This window comes from Giraffa tippelskirchi, chromosome 13, assembly GCF_054371585.1.
Source record: "Giraffa tippelskirchi isolate mGirTip1 chromosome 13, T2T-mGirTip1v1.2.pri, whole genome shotgun sequence".
Lineage (NCBI taxonomy): Eukaryota > Metazoa > Chordata > Mammalia > Artiodactyla > Giraffidae > Giraffa > Giraffa tippelskirchi.
In genome coordinates, this window is record NC_137287.1 from 7,750,652 (window position 1) to 7,765,796 (window position 15,145).

Sequence of the window (15,145 nt, forward strand, 5' to 3'; positions counted from 1 at the left end):
GCTTGGTTGATCTCCCCGACAGGGACAGTCCATCCATAGCACTCAGCCTTTCAGTGGCTCTTCTTCCTGTCATCAGCCCTACATGGCCTCCCTCTCTATTCTCCCCCTTACTGGACATCCAGGTCCTCCAATCCACCAGGGCCCATGTTCTCGCTGTCCTCTTTTCCCTCCATACCCACCTCCTCCATTTTGCCTAGCTAGGACCTGCTTGATCTTTGAGGGTTTACTCCAGGATCACCACCTCCAGGAAGCCCACCCCTCCTACCCCAAGTCTCTTGTTATATAGCATACCTGATAGGAAGGGAGGCAGATTCCTTCTTGATGCAAATCCCTTGGCCCAGAATCAGCTGGGGATTTTGTTGAGATGTAGAGTCTTAGGTCTGGAATGGGGCCCCTAACGCTGCCTTTCCCACAATCCCCAGGTGGTGCCCAGTGGTGTTTATAAAAAAAAACAACAAAAAACACATGGACTTCATTGGTGGTACAGTCATTAAGAATCTGCGTGTCAACACGGGCTCGATCCCTGGTCCAGGAAGATTCCACATGCTGTTGGAACAACTAAGCCCTTATGCCCTAACTACTGAGTCCCCAGGCTGCAACTACTGAAGCCCGCGTGGCTGGAGCCCATGTTCCACAAAAGAAGCCACCACAATGAGAAGCCCATGCACTCCAACTAGAGAGTAGCCCTCCGCTTGCGCAACTAGAGAAAGCCTGTGTGCAGCAATGAAGATCCAGTACAACCAAAAACAAATTTTTAAAAACCTTGGGAAAAAAACAACAGAGGAGCAAGGATCTAGGCCTTCCTGTACTTCTGAGACCCAGAATCACAAAATCTTGCTCTGAATGTTTTTAAGTGCCATTGATTCCAATCAGTTTATGCCTCAATAGCCCTGTCCAGCTGGAACCAGCCCCATTTGGCCCCCAAGGGTGCTCAGGGCTCACAGCAGGTGACTAGCAAAGCTGGGATTCCACAGTGATCTTCACCCAGTGAGGAGTCACAGCCACGGGCAAGGTTGGAGGCAGCTAAGGGCCAGCCCAAGGTAGGGACACCACAGCCCTCAGCAGAAAGAGCATGCCATCTCCCCTGGAGAGGGGCTGCAAACTTCCTGAGCACCCTTCCCTTGCTGAGCACCCCTAGGGCCTGTGGCCTGGCTGAGACCACAGAAGCCTCTGTGAAGGGAGGAAAGCGGGGGAGTCTGAGAAGCAGCTCCTGTCCATCACAGGAAGCCCTGAAGCACCTATAGCTGGTGACTAGACGCTTGCTCCTTGGAAGAAAAGCATCACCAACCTAGACAGCATATTAAAAAGCAGAGACATTACTTTGCCAACAAAGGTCCGTCTAGTCAAAGCTATGGTTTTTCCAGTAGTCATGTATGGATGTGAGAGTTGGACTATAAAGAAAGCTGAGCACCGAAGAACTGATGCTTTTGAACTGTGGCGTTGGAGAAGACTTTTGAGAGTCCCTTGGACTGCAAGGAGATCCAACCAGTCCATCCTAAAGGAGATCAGTCCTGTATATTCATTGGAAGGACTGATGCTAAAGCTGAAACTCCAATACTTTGGCCACCTGATGCGAAGAACTGACTCATTGGAAAAGACCCTGAGGCTGGGAAAAATTGAGGGCAGGAGAAGGGGACGACAAAGGATGAGATGGTTGGATGGCATCACCAACTCAATGGACAGGAGTTTGAGCAAGCTCCGGGAGCAGGTGATGGACAGGGAAGCCTGGCATACTGCAATCCATGGGGTCGCCAAGACTTGGACACAACTGAGCAACCGAACTGAGACCACAGCACCCCCACACCCCAGAGGGGCTCCTCTATAGCAGATTCAAGTCTCAAGATGACCACTGCCCTCGGCCATCACCTATGGCCTTCAAGCTTCTAGCCCACAGACATGTGGCTTTCTGCCAGCTGCCACTAGAGAAAGAGACTGGAAGTCCTTTCCTCCTCGCCCCACTCCTTGCACCAGATCCATGGGGCCCAGAGTCAGGACCCTCTGCTAGCCTAGAAGTAGGGCAGGGCCCACCCCACTTAAGCCCCCAACATCCCTCATTTTGGGCTCATTGGAGACACGGGATTATAGTTGCCCCTGGGCAGGCGAGCCTTGGCCTGAGGAAGGACGCGTTGCCCAAAGCCAGGAAAACACAGGCATGTCTTCACAAATAATCCTGGCCTCTTTGTTGTTTAGTCGCCAAGTCATGTTAGACTCTTTGCAACCCCATGGACTGTAGTCCGCCAGGCTCCTCTGTCCATAGGATTTCCCAGGCAAGAATACTGGAGTGGGTAGCCATGCCCTCCCTCCAGGGGATCTTCCCAACCCAGGGACTGAACTCTCGTCTCCTGCATTGGCAGGCAGTCTTTACCACTGAGCCACTAGACAAGCCCATACCCTCAAGACACAGTGGTACTTCGATTTCACTGTTTGAACCCATGACCCTGTTATTGCCTGCCCTCCGCCCCTACACAGCCACTCCCAATGCACCCCCATCTAGTCACTGCTCCACACGGAGTTTACTTCCTTCTTTTATTGGGAAGCAGACACAGGGCACAGGGGGTGAGAAGCAGCCCGACGCCTCCCAGTGAGACCCAGGACAATGGCGGCCAGAGTCAGGGTCATCACAGTAGCCAGGCCTAAGCCCAGCATCACCAGAGGGGGAGAGGTGGGCCCTTCCCCGCCTCGGTCACTCATCTTCCCCAGGAAGATCAATGGCCCCACTGTGACTTCCGCTTCCTCCGTCGCTGAAAGACAAGACATCCGAGGGTTACCCGAGTCCCCAAGCCAGGAATCAGGTGAGGGGTTTTGTTCAGCTCAGCGGGCTGAACCAGTAGGTTTAGTTCTAGCAGCTGCATTAGTCTCCCAGACCCCGGATTATGGGCTGCCCTGGTGGCTCAGTGGTCAAGAATCTCTAGCCAATGCAGGAGACACGGGTTCAATCCTTGGGTTAGGAAGATCCCCTGGAGGACGACATGGCCGCCCATCCCAGTATTCTTGCCTGGGAAATCCCATGACCAGATGAACCTGGCAGGCTAAGGTCCATGGGGTCGCGAAGAGTTGGACATGACTGAGCAACTTAAAAACAACCACCACCCCCCTGATTATGTGTCAGGACTCCAGGATGACTGCAGAATGGTCCTGGCCAACGTCAGGTGGGGGCTGGAGCCTCTCCCGCTTAGCACGTATCTCTAGGGGATACCAACTCGGGGCTAAGTCCCTTCAGTGTGTCTGACTCTTTGGGACCCCATGGACTGTAGCCGGCCAGGCTCTTCTGTCCATGGAATTCTCCAGGCAAGAATACTGGAGTGAGTTGCCATGCCCTCTTCCAGGGGATCTTCCCCGCCCAGGGATAGAATCGATGTCTCTTATGTCTCTTGCATTGGCAGGTGGTTTCTTTACCTTTAGTGCCACCTGGGAAGCCATCCCCTAGAGGTAAACAGCCTTAAATGGGGAGCAAGAAAAGGACTGTCACCCTAAGGCAATGGCTGGTGCCTCTGAGGAGAGGGGCCTCCCGAGACCTACCTTGCCTGCGACTTCGGGGAACAGGCTGGCCCTCTCCGTGGGACAGCCTCCTGGAACGGCCTGAAATGCCGCAGCGCCCCTTGCTACAGCATCGACAGATGTCAGTGGGGCCTTCAAGTGGGGACCACCTGAGAGTGAAATACAGGAAATTAGACAGCTGTACTGCCTGCAGGAAGCAGTTTTCTAATAGTGGGCACATTGGGGGAAGTCAACACGAGCCAGGGTGGCTGGTCTTCCACCCCAGTCTGGTCTCCTTACCTGTTGGAGGCCTTGCTGAAGGAACAGGCTTTGTTTAGTTGGTCCGGAACTTGGTCAACCGGAGTGACCTTCAGGTGGCAGGTGATATATATCTGGAAATAAGAGCAGCTATTATGAGGCAAAGTTCTAGGCAGCTCAGTGACTGGTAAGCCAATTCAATAACCCTTAACCTTTGAGGAGGGGAAGCCCACTTTAGAGATGGGAGGATGCAGATTCAGAGATCAGCTTGCCTGTAAGTCCAGAGCAAGCTGCAAATTGGATTCTGAATTAGAACCCAACACATCAGCTTTATTTCTAGACTCTCTCACACTTTTCCAATCACTCAGCCGTGTCTCACCCCCAGGGCCTCATTAAATCAAAACCTTAGGAACAGGGAATCAAGCCCAGTGGGAACAAAATCCAACTTAGCCAGCTGGAATGGGAGGAATTTTGACAAGACCAGAGCTCAGGTCAGCCCAGGGCCTCTTGGTAGAAGCATCCACAACCAGAGGTCCCCCTCATAGTCTAGGGGTTCCACACACCCCCTCCCCACATCCTACCAAGGCACTTAAACACCAGCTACCTTTCCTGAAGCCTTCTGCATACAGAACCACAAACTGTGGCCACCACCTAGTGGCTGAATGCACCAGCAGGGATACCATTTCAGAAACGAATCAGCCAGGCTGCACTCCCGATTGTCTTCTATCCGACTCCACCCCTTCTCACAACCCAGAGAAGCGCTTCCTGGTCCTTTAGCATCCCTGTTCCAGGAAGGGAACTGCCTTGAACCTCAGCTTCTTCCCAGATGATGCTAACTGGGGCCTCAGATTCCCAGAGTGGTTCCTCTTTAGCTTTTGAGTAAGAGTCCATTTACCCTGTACTCTAGCCCCAGTTGGCCCAGCCACCTGCCCACCTTCGAGGAAGAGCCCTCCCAGAGTTCAGGCTGCCTTCCCTTGATCAGGATCCTCCTCTGGTCTTAGGTACCACCCCGTCTTCAGAGATTCAGATGCTGGCTCAAGTGTCGCCTGTGCTGATGGCCAGCACCTGTGTGAAGCCTCTACTTCTTTCACTGAACCACCTGTGAGGTCAGCTCTCTACCCCAACCAGGATCTTCTTCTACCTTAAGACCCACAAGGTCACTGATCTGGGGACCAGGACCCTTCCCCCGTTTAGTCTTTCTCCCCAGCCCCATTCAAACACATGACCTGCCATTACAAAGCTTCAGGACAACACCCAGTAGCTTCAGTTGCACCCTTCCTTTTATCACCGTCTGTAGCGAATGACCCCCGTTCTCAGGTGAGGTGATGTTGCATCTGTGTGCTCATCTACAAATTTCCCACTGCTTGCCTCTCAGTGCCACCCAGCCACGTAAGCCTCTGGTTCAGTGCTCTGTAAACCTAGCTGCTTGTTAGACGCAGAGAACTTTGATGGCTTTTGATGCATTTGTAGGTATGGCATAAAAACACTAACAGAACCTAGATGGTAGGTACATAGCTATTTGCTTTGAAGTCCTTTCTCCTTCACATATTCACAGATTTTAATGCAATAGGGAAGTTCATGTCAGACCCCACCCCAGTTAAGTTAAAATATATGATATGATTAAATATCAGTATTTTGATGATCTTTCCAGGTGGTTAGTACAAGAGCCAGAGCTGGAAATCCTTGCTTTCATCACTGTTCCTTCTTGACCAGCTATCTCAAATTCCCATCCTCCCACTCCTGTTTCAGGAAAACTCACTTAAGAGCTACCTGAGGACTTCTCTGGTGGTGCAGGGGTTAAGAATCTACCTGCTAATGCAGGGGACATAGGTTTGACCCCTGGTCGGGGAAGGTCCCACATGCTGCGGGGCAACTAAGCCGGTGTACTGCAACTATTGAGCCCCCTTCTCTAGAGCCCACAAGCCCACAGTGAAGACCCAGCACAGCCAAAAATACACATTTGAAAAATAAATGCTTCTTGGTTTGTAAGATTCTACCAGCACTTTCTGGCTAGCTGTCAGTCCTACTCGTTCTTCCTGCCACAGTTATCACATGTGGTCCGAATTTTAGCTCCCTCCCCCTTGCCACCCTTAGTGTCAAGCTGAGCTTCCTAGCTTAGTGGTTCATCAAGGGCTGGACTCCGGAGCAGAAACATCAATGGTACCTGAAGACTTGTCAGGAATGCAGGTGCCAGGCTCTATTCCAACTCTATTGAACCAAACCCTGGAGGGTATGGGGCTCGGTGGCCTAGTTCAACAAGCCTCTCCAGGTGATGCTGATAAACTCAGGGTTCAAGAAGTCACTGATCTAGCTTGTGTTCGCGATTGAGAGGCTAACTAGTATGAAAAGTTCATACCTGCTTCCCTTGCCCTTCTAGAAATCCTCCAGAAAGACTGGCACCTGCTCTGATGAACTCCTTTACTCAGCCCATCTGGGTTCTGGTCCTGCTGACCTTGGCGAGGATAAGGTCAGTGACCTAGTCACCAGATACTGCATTGCTGATACAGTATCATCATCTGATGTGACCTGTCAGCTGAGTCTCCTGGGTTCCCACCCTACCTTGTTCTGTTTCTAGGATCCCTGACTCATTCCATCCTTCATGGATTTTCTTGCTCCATCCCACATAGATTTGCTACCAGTCTCTTAAGGCCCATGCTTTCCCAAAGATCTCACTAGAGATCATGGCTTTATCTACTCGCTAAGTTACTAGGATAGGGCAGAACTATCTATCAGATCACTGCTTAAGGGAACAGCTCGTGAGTGACAGCGCCAGCCTAGTAAGCCTGGTCAGCCTGACCCTATGAGTTCAGACTCATTCCAGGCTATTAAGCCATTACCGTGTTTCTGGAGTCATTAGCAAAATGGAACACGTCCACTGTGAACTGAAGGATCTCCTGTCTGGGTCTGGGTGCTTTGAAAGCAGATGAGGCATCGGTGAGACCGTCGACGAGACAACTTTAAAGAGAGTAAGTGAAACAGTTAGAGATGGAGGAAAGTGACACAGGTCACATCCCAGAATGGTCCCCTGGAGAGGCAGGCCAGCCTCACCCGTGGAAGTCCACGATGGTGTGGTAAGGGGAGGTGCTCCAGTCTGGTGTCAGCGTGGCCACACAGTGGTCCACGAACAGTCGCAGGGGCACGTGGCTGCCAGTGTGGACCTGGGCCTGGAGGTGGGCTCTGTCTCCCAGCTGGAAGGTGGGCGTCATCTTCTCCACGCTCCAGTTCTCTGCAAGGCACACCAGGGGTGAGAGCCTGCCGGAGCACCCCTCCCCTGCCAACTGCCCCCCTCCCAGCCAACCTTACTCACCCTCCATCAGGCGCAGAGAGAAAACCAGCTTCTCCTCGGAGAACACTGTGGTCCTGAATGGCACCCAGGTGGGCTGGATGGCCCAGCTACTCACGTTGCCCTGCCTGCAAAGAGACGAGCAGCTGCCCACACCTGGCGTGGGGCTCCGGGCCCTACTAGAGACACTGTCCTCTGGGGTGTGTCTGCCCACCTGTCTGAACACCGCCCCCCAGGATCTTGTCCGGGGAGGCCCTTCCACACATGCCTCGTCCCTTCTGCCTTCATCGTTATCAACGCCATCTCCCCTCCCCCTCCCAGATGAGAGTCAAGTTCAAAGCCTTCCTAGACATCCCTGGCGGCTCAAGGAATCTGCCTGCAATGCTGGAGACCTGGGTTTGATCAATGGGTTGGGAAGATCCCTTGGAGAAGGGAATGGCAACCCACTCCAGTATTCTTGCCTGGAGAACTCCATGGACAGTGGAGCCTGGCAGGCTACAGTCCACGGGGTTGCACAGAGCTGGACATGACTGAGCGACTTTTACTTACTCTGCACTCATCCCAGCATACAGGACCAGGCCTTATAAACCAGTCACCCGATCCCCAAACCTTGATGCTCCAAGGTCACAGGCACGTGCTTCGTGCTGGGGCCTCCCCCACCCTCACTCAGCTACAGAGTACAGGTCGCGATGGCAGAGGTCAAGGTCAGAGCTTGGAACCCACCCTTGCCCTCCTGAGCGACGCTTTCTGAACTGAGGAGGCAGGGCAGCCATGCAGCTTCCCCCAGGAGGCAGCTGTGGCCCCGGCCAGTTTCAGGGGCTCCGAGCAGATGCCTCAGGGCCACCCCCACTCCCACTAGGACTGAGGGCAGCGACCACAGCCCCAGCCCCTCCCCGCTCCTCACAACCACCCTGCCAGGTGCTGCCAGGAGGCTGACATGCTTGCCAAGGGGCCTCTGGGCCAGGGGCGGCCACACAGACCTGGGGTAGCGGCACTCGATGGGGACCTCCGCGCGGTTAGTCCTCAGGATGGACAGGTTTCCTGCAGGGCGGGGGTTGTGCAGCAGGAAGGTGCTGTACACCAGGGCATTGTCGGTCACCTGAGGGAAAGGGAAGGGGTTAACTCTACCAGCATCACCTGCCCCAGGTGTGCCCGGCAAGGGGCAGGAGGGCCGGGACAGCTGGAGGTGGAGAGAACACAGGCCCTGGGCTCAAAGCCCACTTCGCCGACCCGTGGGAGCGCCTGCACAGGCGCTCTGCTTCGCACCTGGTTTCACCGCAAAATAGTGACACCACACTGGGGGTCTGGATCAGCTCCGTGTCGCCAGCAAGCAGCGCCCTGTGACTAGAGGCCTTGGATGCGAGCTCCCGTCTCAAGCTGCTGCCCCCACCCCGAGCCACATACGCCGTTTCCTTTTCCAGGGAAGGCCCAGAGGCCAAGAAAGCCCCCAGGAAGAGGCTAGAAAGTTCCAGGAATTTCAACTCACCGCCACAGCGGTTACCACCTAACTCACCTTCCTTCTTCTGACTTATTCTCACACTCATCTCAGACGGGGAAGCTGGTTTCGTGGCTGCCTGAGGCCGGAAGAGCACCAGCAGGTGCTGCTGGGCAATTTGCATCCCCTCCCAACCCCACCCCCCCCCAGTGAGCAGCTGCCCGGCCCCGCCCTCACCCCTCAAACTTCAGGGGAGAGTCCTAGCTGTCCATTAGCAAGTCCCCAGGTGGAGAAGCTGCATATTTGTGGGACCCGGTGCAAAGGGAAAACGTGGGACTCCTTGTCCAACAGGAAAGAATGTCAGGACAGCGGAGCATCATTAAAGCGTGGTCCCCAGAGTCAGCGCAGGTGGTGTTCCCCGCAAGCCGCCGGAACCCCACGTGATTTTTCCCATGTGATTCTCATCTGGTGAGACCGGGCAAGCTGCCCAGCTGTGCTCCACGGTGGAGTCACAGGGGACCTTACAGATACTGACATCTGCCCCCACCTTCCATCCCGATTTCGGATGGAATATGGGAATCAGGAATTCTAACCACTCCCCAGGTGACTCTGAGGCCCGAAGACTAGGAGTTACTGCTGCTGCTGCTAAGTTGTTTCAGTCGTGTCCGACTCTGTGCGACCCCATAGACGGCAGCCCACCAGGCTCCCCTGTCCCTGGGATTCTCCAGGCGAGAACACTGGAGTGGGTTGCCGTTTCCTTCTCCAATGCATGAAAGTGAAAAGTGAAAGGGAAGTCGATCAGTCGTGTCCGACTCTTCGCGACCCCATGGACTGCAGCCCACCAGGCTCCTCCATCCACGGGATTTTCCGGGCAAGAGTACTGGAGTGGGGTGCCATTGCCTTCTCCGTGGGAGTTACTAAGTTAGGATAATTCCTTAACTCTGGGCAGCTCTGGCTTCCCTAAGCTCTCCCCAGGGAAACGAGGCCCAGGAGGCTTCAAGTCCAGTCCTGGGGACCACCCTGAGACCAGAGCTCCCCCCGAGGAGGATTCTGGGGGCTGAACTTGCCCTGCTCCTAGCCAAACTGAGACCAGAGTCCAAGGGCCAGCTGGGTAGGGGGCGTAACGGAGGGGAGGACAGACCCTCCGAGGGGCAGCGGGAAGTTGATCCAGGAATTGTGCACCCGCTGGGGCCAGTGCGGCCCGGCCCTTACTAGAAGGGCCCTCCTACCGAGGCTCTGCCCCTCCCCATCTCCTTGGGAGGTGGTCTGGCCTGAGTTACTCAGTTTTCCCCCTATACACACACCCCCCATTTGAGACTGCCCCCATGGGACCCACACTTGGAGCCTATTCAACCATGATGCCCTTTGACCCTGCCCTCAAACCACTTTCAACTCAAGGCTTCAAAGCCATTAACATGAATGAGGGATGCCAAAATAATTTTTTTTTTCCTCTGATGACTTCTGGGCTTTTTGAGGTTTCAAAGTTCATCTCTTCCATACAAGTTTCTAGGGCCCCATGAAAGTGCTGGGTTACCTGCAGAGCATCCCATCACGCACCCCCCTACCCACGCATGTTGACTATATATCTCCTGGTTGCCACCTAGGAATTCAGAAATCCTCAGGAATCAGAGAGGGGGTGCCCCGTCTGGCCCAAAGTGCAGTCACCTCTGGTCTCCACCCTGCCTCCCCAGTTTTGGCACCTAGAGGCAGGAACTCCCCCAGCCCAGAGCCACCAAGACCCAGCTTCAGGTCTCAGCGCCTCCACCCACCCAACTCCCCTGAATGAAAGGGATCCACCCCAGCCCCACCTTGCACCCACACCCCGCATCGCTGGCCCCCACCCGTGTCATCCCACCAAAGCTGGAGCTGCCGAGGGGGGCCAAGCCTCACCTGCAAGATGTTGCCACACTCGTGCAGCCCGACCTCAAACCTAACCATGCCATCCATGTCCGCGGAGACCAGTGGCTCACACTTGTCGGGGCCCAGGGTGAGGTCCGCAGGCCAGATGAGCTTCCCGGTGCCAAAAAGGTCTTTGTTGACCGTGACCACTAGCTGGGCCTCCTGACACTCCACCATCACGGCAGGCAGCTTCGAAGGCCTGAAATGCCTGCCTTCATCATCCCAGAAGGGCTGGGGGCCGCAGAGCCCTGTGCTTCCCCAGAGCAGAAAGCAGAGGAAGAGCCTAGAGCGTGACCCCATGGTGCCCACAAAGCCACTCCCACCCACTGTGATTCCTAGGCAGGCACCACCCACTGTCTTATACCCCCGATGATGGCCACCCACACCTGGGCTCCCAACTGCCTCTCTTCCCCAGCCAATCAAGTGGGCCAGGCGCCTGATGCTCAAAGTGGCCCCCAGGCCTGCAGCATCAGCCTCACCTGGGAGCTTGTTAGAAAGGCAGACTCTGGGACTTCTCTGGTGGTCCAGTGGTTAGGAAGGTGCACCTCCGCTGCAGGGGGCACGGGTTCAGTCCCAGACAGGGGACCTGAGATCCTGCAAGCACCATGGGCAGGCCAAAAGAAAGACAGAAACTCAGTCTCTCTGACACAGCCCAGGCCAACTAAGTCGGGACCTGGTCTTCTGCTCTCCCCCCAAGTGATCTGTATTCACATCAAGCTTTGAGAAGCATCAGCTGGTAGCCTGGTCAGTTATAGCTTCTCACCCCTTCCCTCCTCCCACCCTTTGCTGGCCTTTCCCTCATCACCTAGAGAAGGAGCTAAGAGCTATCCTGGATCCTTAGGGTGTGTGTGTTGGTTGCTCAATCGTGTCCAACTATTTTCAACCCCATGGACTGTAGCCCACCAGGCTCCTGTGTCCATTGGATTTCCCAGGCAAGAATACTGAAGCGGGTTGCCATTTCCTTCTCCAGGGGATCTTCCCAACCCAGGGATTGAACCCACGTCTCTCACATCTCCTGCATTGGATGTGGATTCTTTCCCACTGTGCCACCTGGGAAGCCTGGATCATTGGGGAAGACCAGGAGAAAGCCCTTGACTAAGGATTGATTAAGGATGAGCAGAATTTTGTCAGAGATGGGAGCTCTTTCCAAACAGAGAAACCATGGTATCATTAGGAGACCAGGGAATGTGGTGGGCTGCTGCTCAACTTTATTATTTTTTTATAAGATCGGGTTTTTCGATATCTGTTTATTTGGCTGCACCAGGTCTTAGTTGTGGCATACAGGATCTAGTTCCCCGACCAGGGATCGAACCTGGGCCCCCTGTACTGGGAGCATGGCGTCTTAGCCACTGGACCACCAGGGAAGTCCTTGCTGCTCAACTTCATAGGAGGCAGCAGGGAAGGGCAGTTCAGGCAGAGGGATCTGTGTGAACAGAGGTGTAGACAGGGCACTGGGTAGACTTGAGGGAAACCTCAGGAACTCAGAGTTGCTGGAGCCTCAGGTCCCTAGGGGCCAGAGTGACAGTTTAGGGGGCTTGTGAAGTAGATTGGGACAGGATCCTAAAAGTGCTGGGCTGAGATGCTGGACTTTGCTCTTGGTCGGGGAGAGGTAGGGTGGGGAAGATGAGTGATCTGGCCAGTTCTAGTTGGGGAGGGTCTGAAGACAAGAGTCAGAGGGGCTACTGCACTGGTCCTGTTTGGGGAGGTAGAGAAAGACTGACAGACAGGGTCAGCCCTTCCTCTCGGCCTACTCTTGCCAGGCCTGGGTGAGATTCCTTCAAGAGGAGAGGAAGAACTCAAAATAGTCACGGAGTTAAATTCCTAGGGGCAGAAGTGATACCAAGCAGGGCGCTGTGGGGCTCCTGGACAAAAAGTCTTTCTGTGTCCCCCATTTTTTGATTTCAGGAGACAGCCTTCATTCAGCCCCCATGTCCCTCCCTGGGTTCCACTGGGCAGATTCAAGCACTTGTTAATTAGGGAAGGGCGGGAATTTGAGACCAGGGAGAAACAGTCAAGAGCAGCCTTGGGGCAAGGTGCCCTTTCCCCATGAATGGGTACACACGACAATATCTTTGAGCTATTTTGCAGACACTGAAAGCCCCTCCAGGTGGGAGAAGTTAACAATTAACAATGGTCTGCTACCCACAAGCATGTAGATCCCAGACCATATGGACCTGAAGGTTGATGATGCTGACTCCTACTTGCCTCACCAACCCAAGAAGAATGTCCACGAGCTGATCATGCTCGCTTTGAAAAACTGCTATAAAACTTCTCACTGTCTTCTCCAAAGGGGGGACACACGGTTTTGAGGGCATTAGCCCACTGTGCCCCCTTTGTCTGGAAAAGTAACAAAGTTATCCTGTTCTACCTCGCCCAGAACTCTGTCTCCACCATCTGCTTCAGCACTGGTGTAGAGAGAAGCTGAGCTTTCAGCACCAGAAGTGCAGGCGTGTGTGCTAAGTTGTTTCAGCGTGTCCGACTCTTTGTGACCCCATGGACGGTAGCCCGCCAGGCTCCACTGTCCGTGGGATTCTCCAGGCAAGAATATCAGAGTGGGTTGCCATGCCCTCCTCCAGAGGATCTTCCCGACCCAGGGATGGAACCGGCCAGCGACTCTTATGTCTCCTGCATTGGCAGATGGTTTCTTTACCACCGGAAGTGTGTACTCTTGCAAATGCTTGCTTCTAATTCCCTGGTGGCTCAGATGGTAAAGAATCTGAGCTACAGTCCACGGGGTCTCGAAGAGTCAGACACGAGTGAGCAACTAACACTAACTAAAGGGATTGAACCACACTTCTAAGTTGCTTAAGTATATACTTCCTTGGTGTTTTTTGTTTGTGTTAATAAACTTGTTATTCTGTTAATAAACGTGTGTTTTTTGTCAATAAGCTTGTGGGAAAATAAATGAAGGGGAGAGATTGCCCCCACCACTTCCTTTGACTTGATCAACACGGGTGGGGGTGCGGTGGGAGGAAGCCAGTAGAGAGAAGCAGGTGAGAGTTCAGGCTCCAAGCTTGCCTGGATGGCCTGCCTACCACAGCAGAAACCACTTGGGTTTCCTGCCTAGCTGGCCCACAGGCAGAGAGCCAGCCAGAGAGACTGTGTCATCTGCTGGGAAAGGGACCCCTCAGTCCCACAGCTGTGTTCTCGGATTGTGCTGGAAGTAGGGTGGGGTTGGCTGGGGATGAGCGACCAGGGAGGGCATTCCTGAAGCCATCAGCCCCTCTCCGCCTTGGAGTTAACCCCCCTTATAGGGCTTCCCTGGTGGCTCAGGTGGTAAAGAGTCCTGCAATGCGGGAGACCTGGGTTTGATGCCTGGGTAGGAAAGATACCCTGGAGGAGGGCATGGCACCCACTCCAGTATTCTTGCCTGGAGAATCCCCATGGACAGTGGAGCTTGGAGGGCTACAGTCCATGGGGTCGCAGAGTTGGACACGACTGAGCAACTAAGCATATCATAGCATAGAAGGCTTCAGAGGAAAACTAGATAAGAACTGGTGAGGGTAGGGGTGAGGCATGCACTGGGCAGGGGGAGTCTGGGTGAGAGTCTATATGCACACGGGTGCATTCCCGTTTTTCAGAACGAGGACCAGAGACAGCACGCCTGGGAGCATGGCCAGTCCAGCCGCCACCACACCAACTCAGACCAGATTCTGGATCTTTTACATTTTTTCTGAGAAGTGCTGCCCCCTGGTGGCCAGAATGCACCAAAGCGGAGCCACCAGCACAGAGCATTATCCTTTACTTAAAACTTTTTAAAGCCCAGGTTGTCCTTGTTGCTTTAGTCGCTAAGTCGTGTCTGACTCTTTTGGGACCCTCATGGGCTGTAGCCTGCCAGGCTCCTCTGTCCATGGGCTTTGCTGCTGCTGCTAAGTCGCTTCAGTCGTGTCTGACTCTGTGCATGGGCTTTACCAGGCAAGAACACTGGAGTCGGTTGCCATTTCCTCCTCAGGCGATCGTCTCCACCCATGGATGGAACCCACGTCTCCTGCATTGCAGCTGGATTCTTTACTGCTGAGCCACCTGGGAAGCCCAAAGCCCATAGTGGTTTCTAAAATACTATTCCACTTTAAATGCAGGACCCAAGTCTCCTTGGAGAAATGGCTGATTCCAGGACTAGGGCTGGGAAAGTACAGGGTGAATCTGCAACATCTTGTTATGCCAAAAAAAATGCTCACAAAATGATAAGGATGTGTCAGAAGAACATAGGAGCCAAATGAATGGGGTGGGGTTGTGGGAACTGGCCCAGCTGGGGCAACTGTCCACCAGAATGAATGAAGACAATAAGGACAGCACATTGAAAAAAATAAGAATTCATGAGTGTCCAAGCTGATGCTAAAAACGCACAAATGAGTAAGCTTTTTCGATAAAAAGGGAGACTTCCTTATAGTACAATGCAAACTAATGATTGTAGAAGGAGAACTAGATTCAGAAAATAACCATTTGCAATCATCACAGTAGTAACAGATGCAGGCAAGAAGTATTAGTGCAGGTTAAAAATCAGCTAATGGTGGGTGGGGAAGGGATAGAGTAGGAGCTTGGGATTAGCAGATGCAAACTATTACCTACAGAATGGGAAACAGGGAATTTCCTGGCAGTCCAGGGGTTAGGACTTGGCACTTTCATTACTGTGGGCCCACAGTTCAGTCTCCAGTCAGGGAACTAAGATCCCACAGGCCACGTGGTGCGACAAAAACAAACAAAAAAATGGGTAAACAGCAAGGTCCTATTGTATAGCACAGGGAACTACATTCAATATCCTACGATAGGGCACTTCCCTGGTGGTCCAGTGA

General features: G+C 53.7%; 1 protein-coding gene across 1 annotated transcript; it reads right to left on the reverse strand.

The window, feature by feature from the left end:
- Nucleotides 1-2,509: 2,509 nt before the first annotated feature.
- ZP3 (zona pellucida glycoprotein 3) lies at nt 2,510-10,676 on the reverse strand. The gene is made up of 8 exons (XM_081557810.1): nt 10,344-10,676; nt 7,999-8,117; nt 7,043-7,146; nt 6,784-6,961; nt 6,573-6,690; nt 3,778-3,869; nt 3,520-3,647; nt 2,510-2,741 (listed from the first exon to the last, which is right to left on the reverse strand). The coding sequence occupies exons 1-8, from the start codon at nt 10,650-10,652 to the stop codon at nt 2,527-2,529; spliced, it is 1,263 nt and encodes a 420-aa protein (XP_081413936.1). The 5' UTR covers nt 10,653-10,676; the 3' UTR covers nt 2,510-2,526.
- Between the last annotated feature and the right edge of the window lie 4,469 nt (nt 10,677-15,145).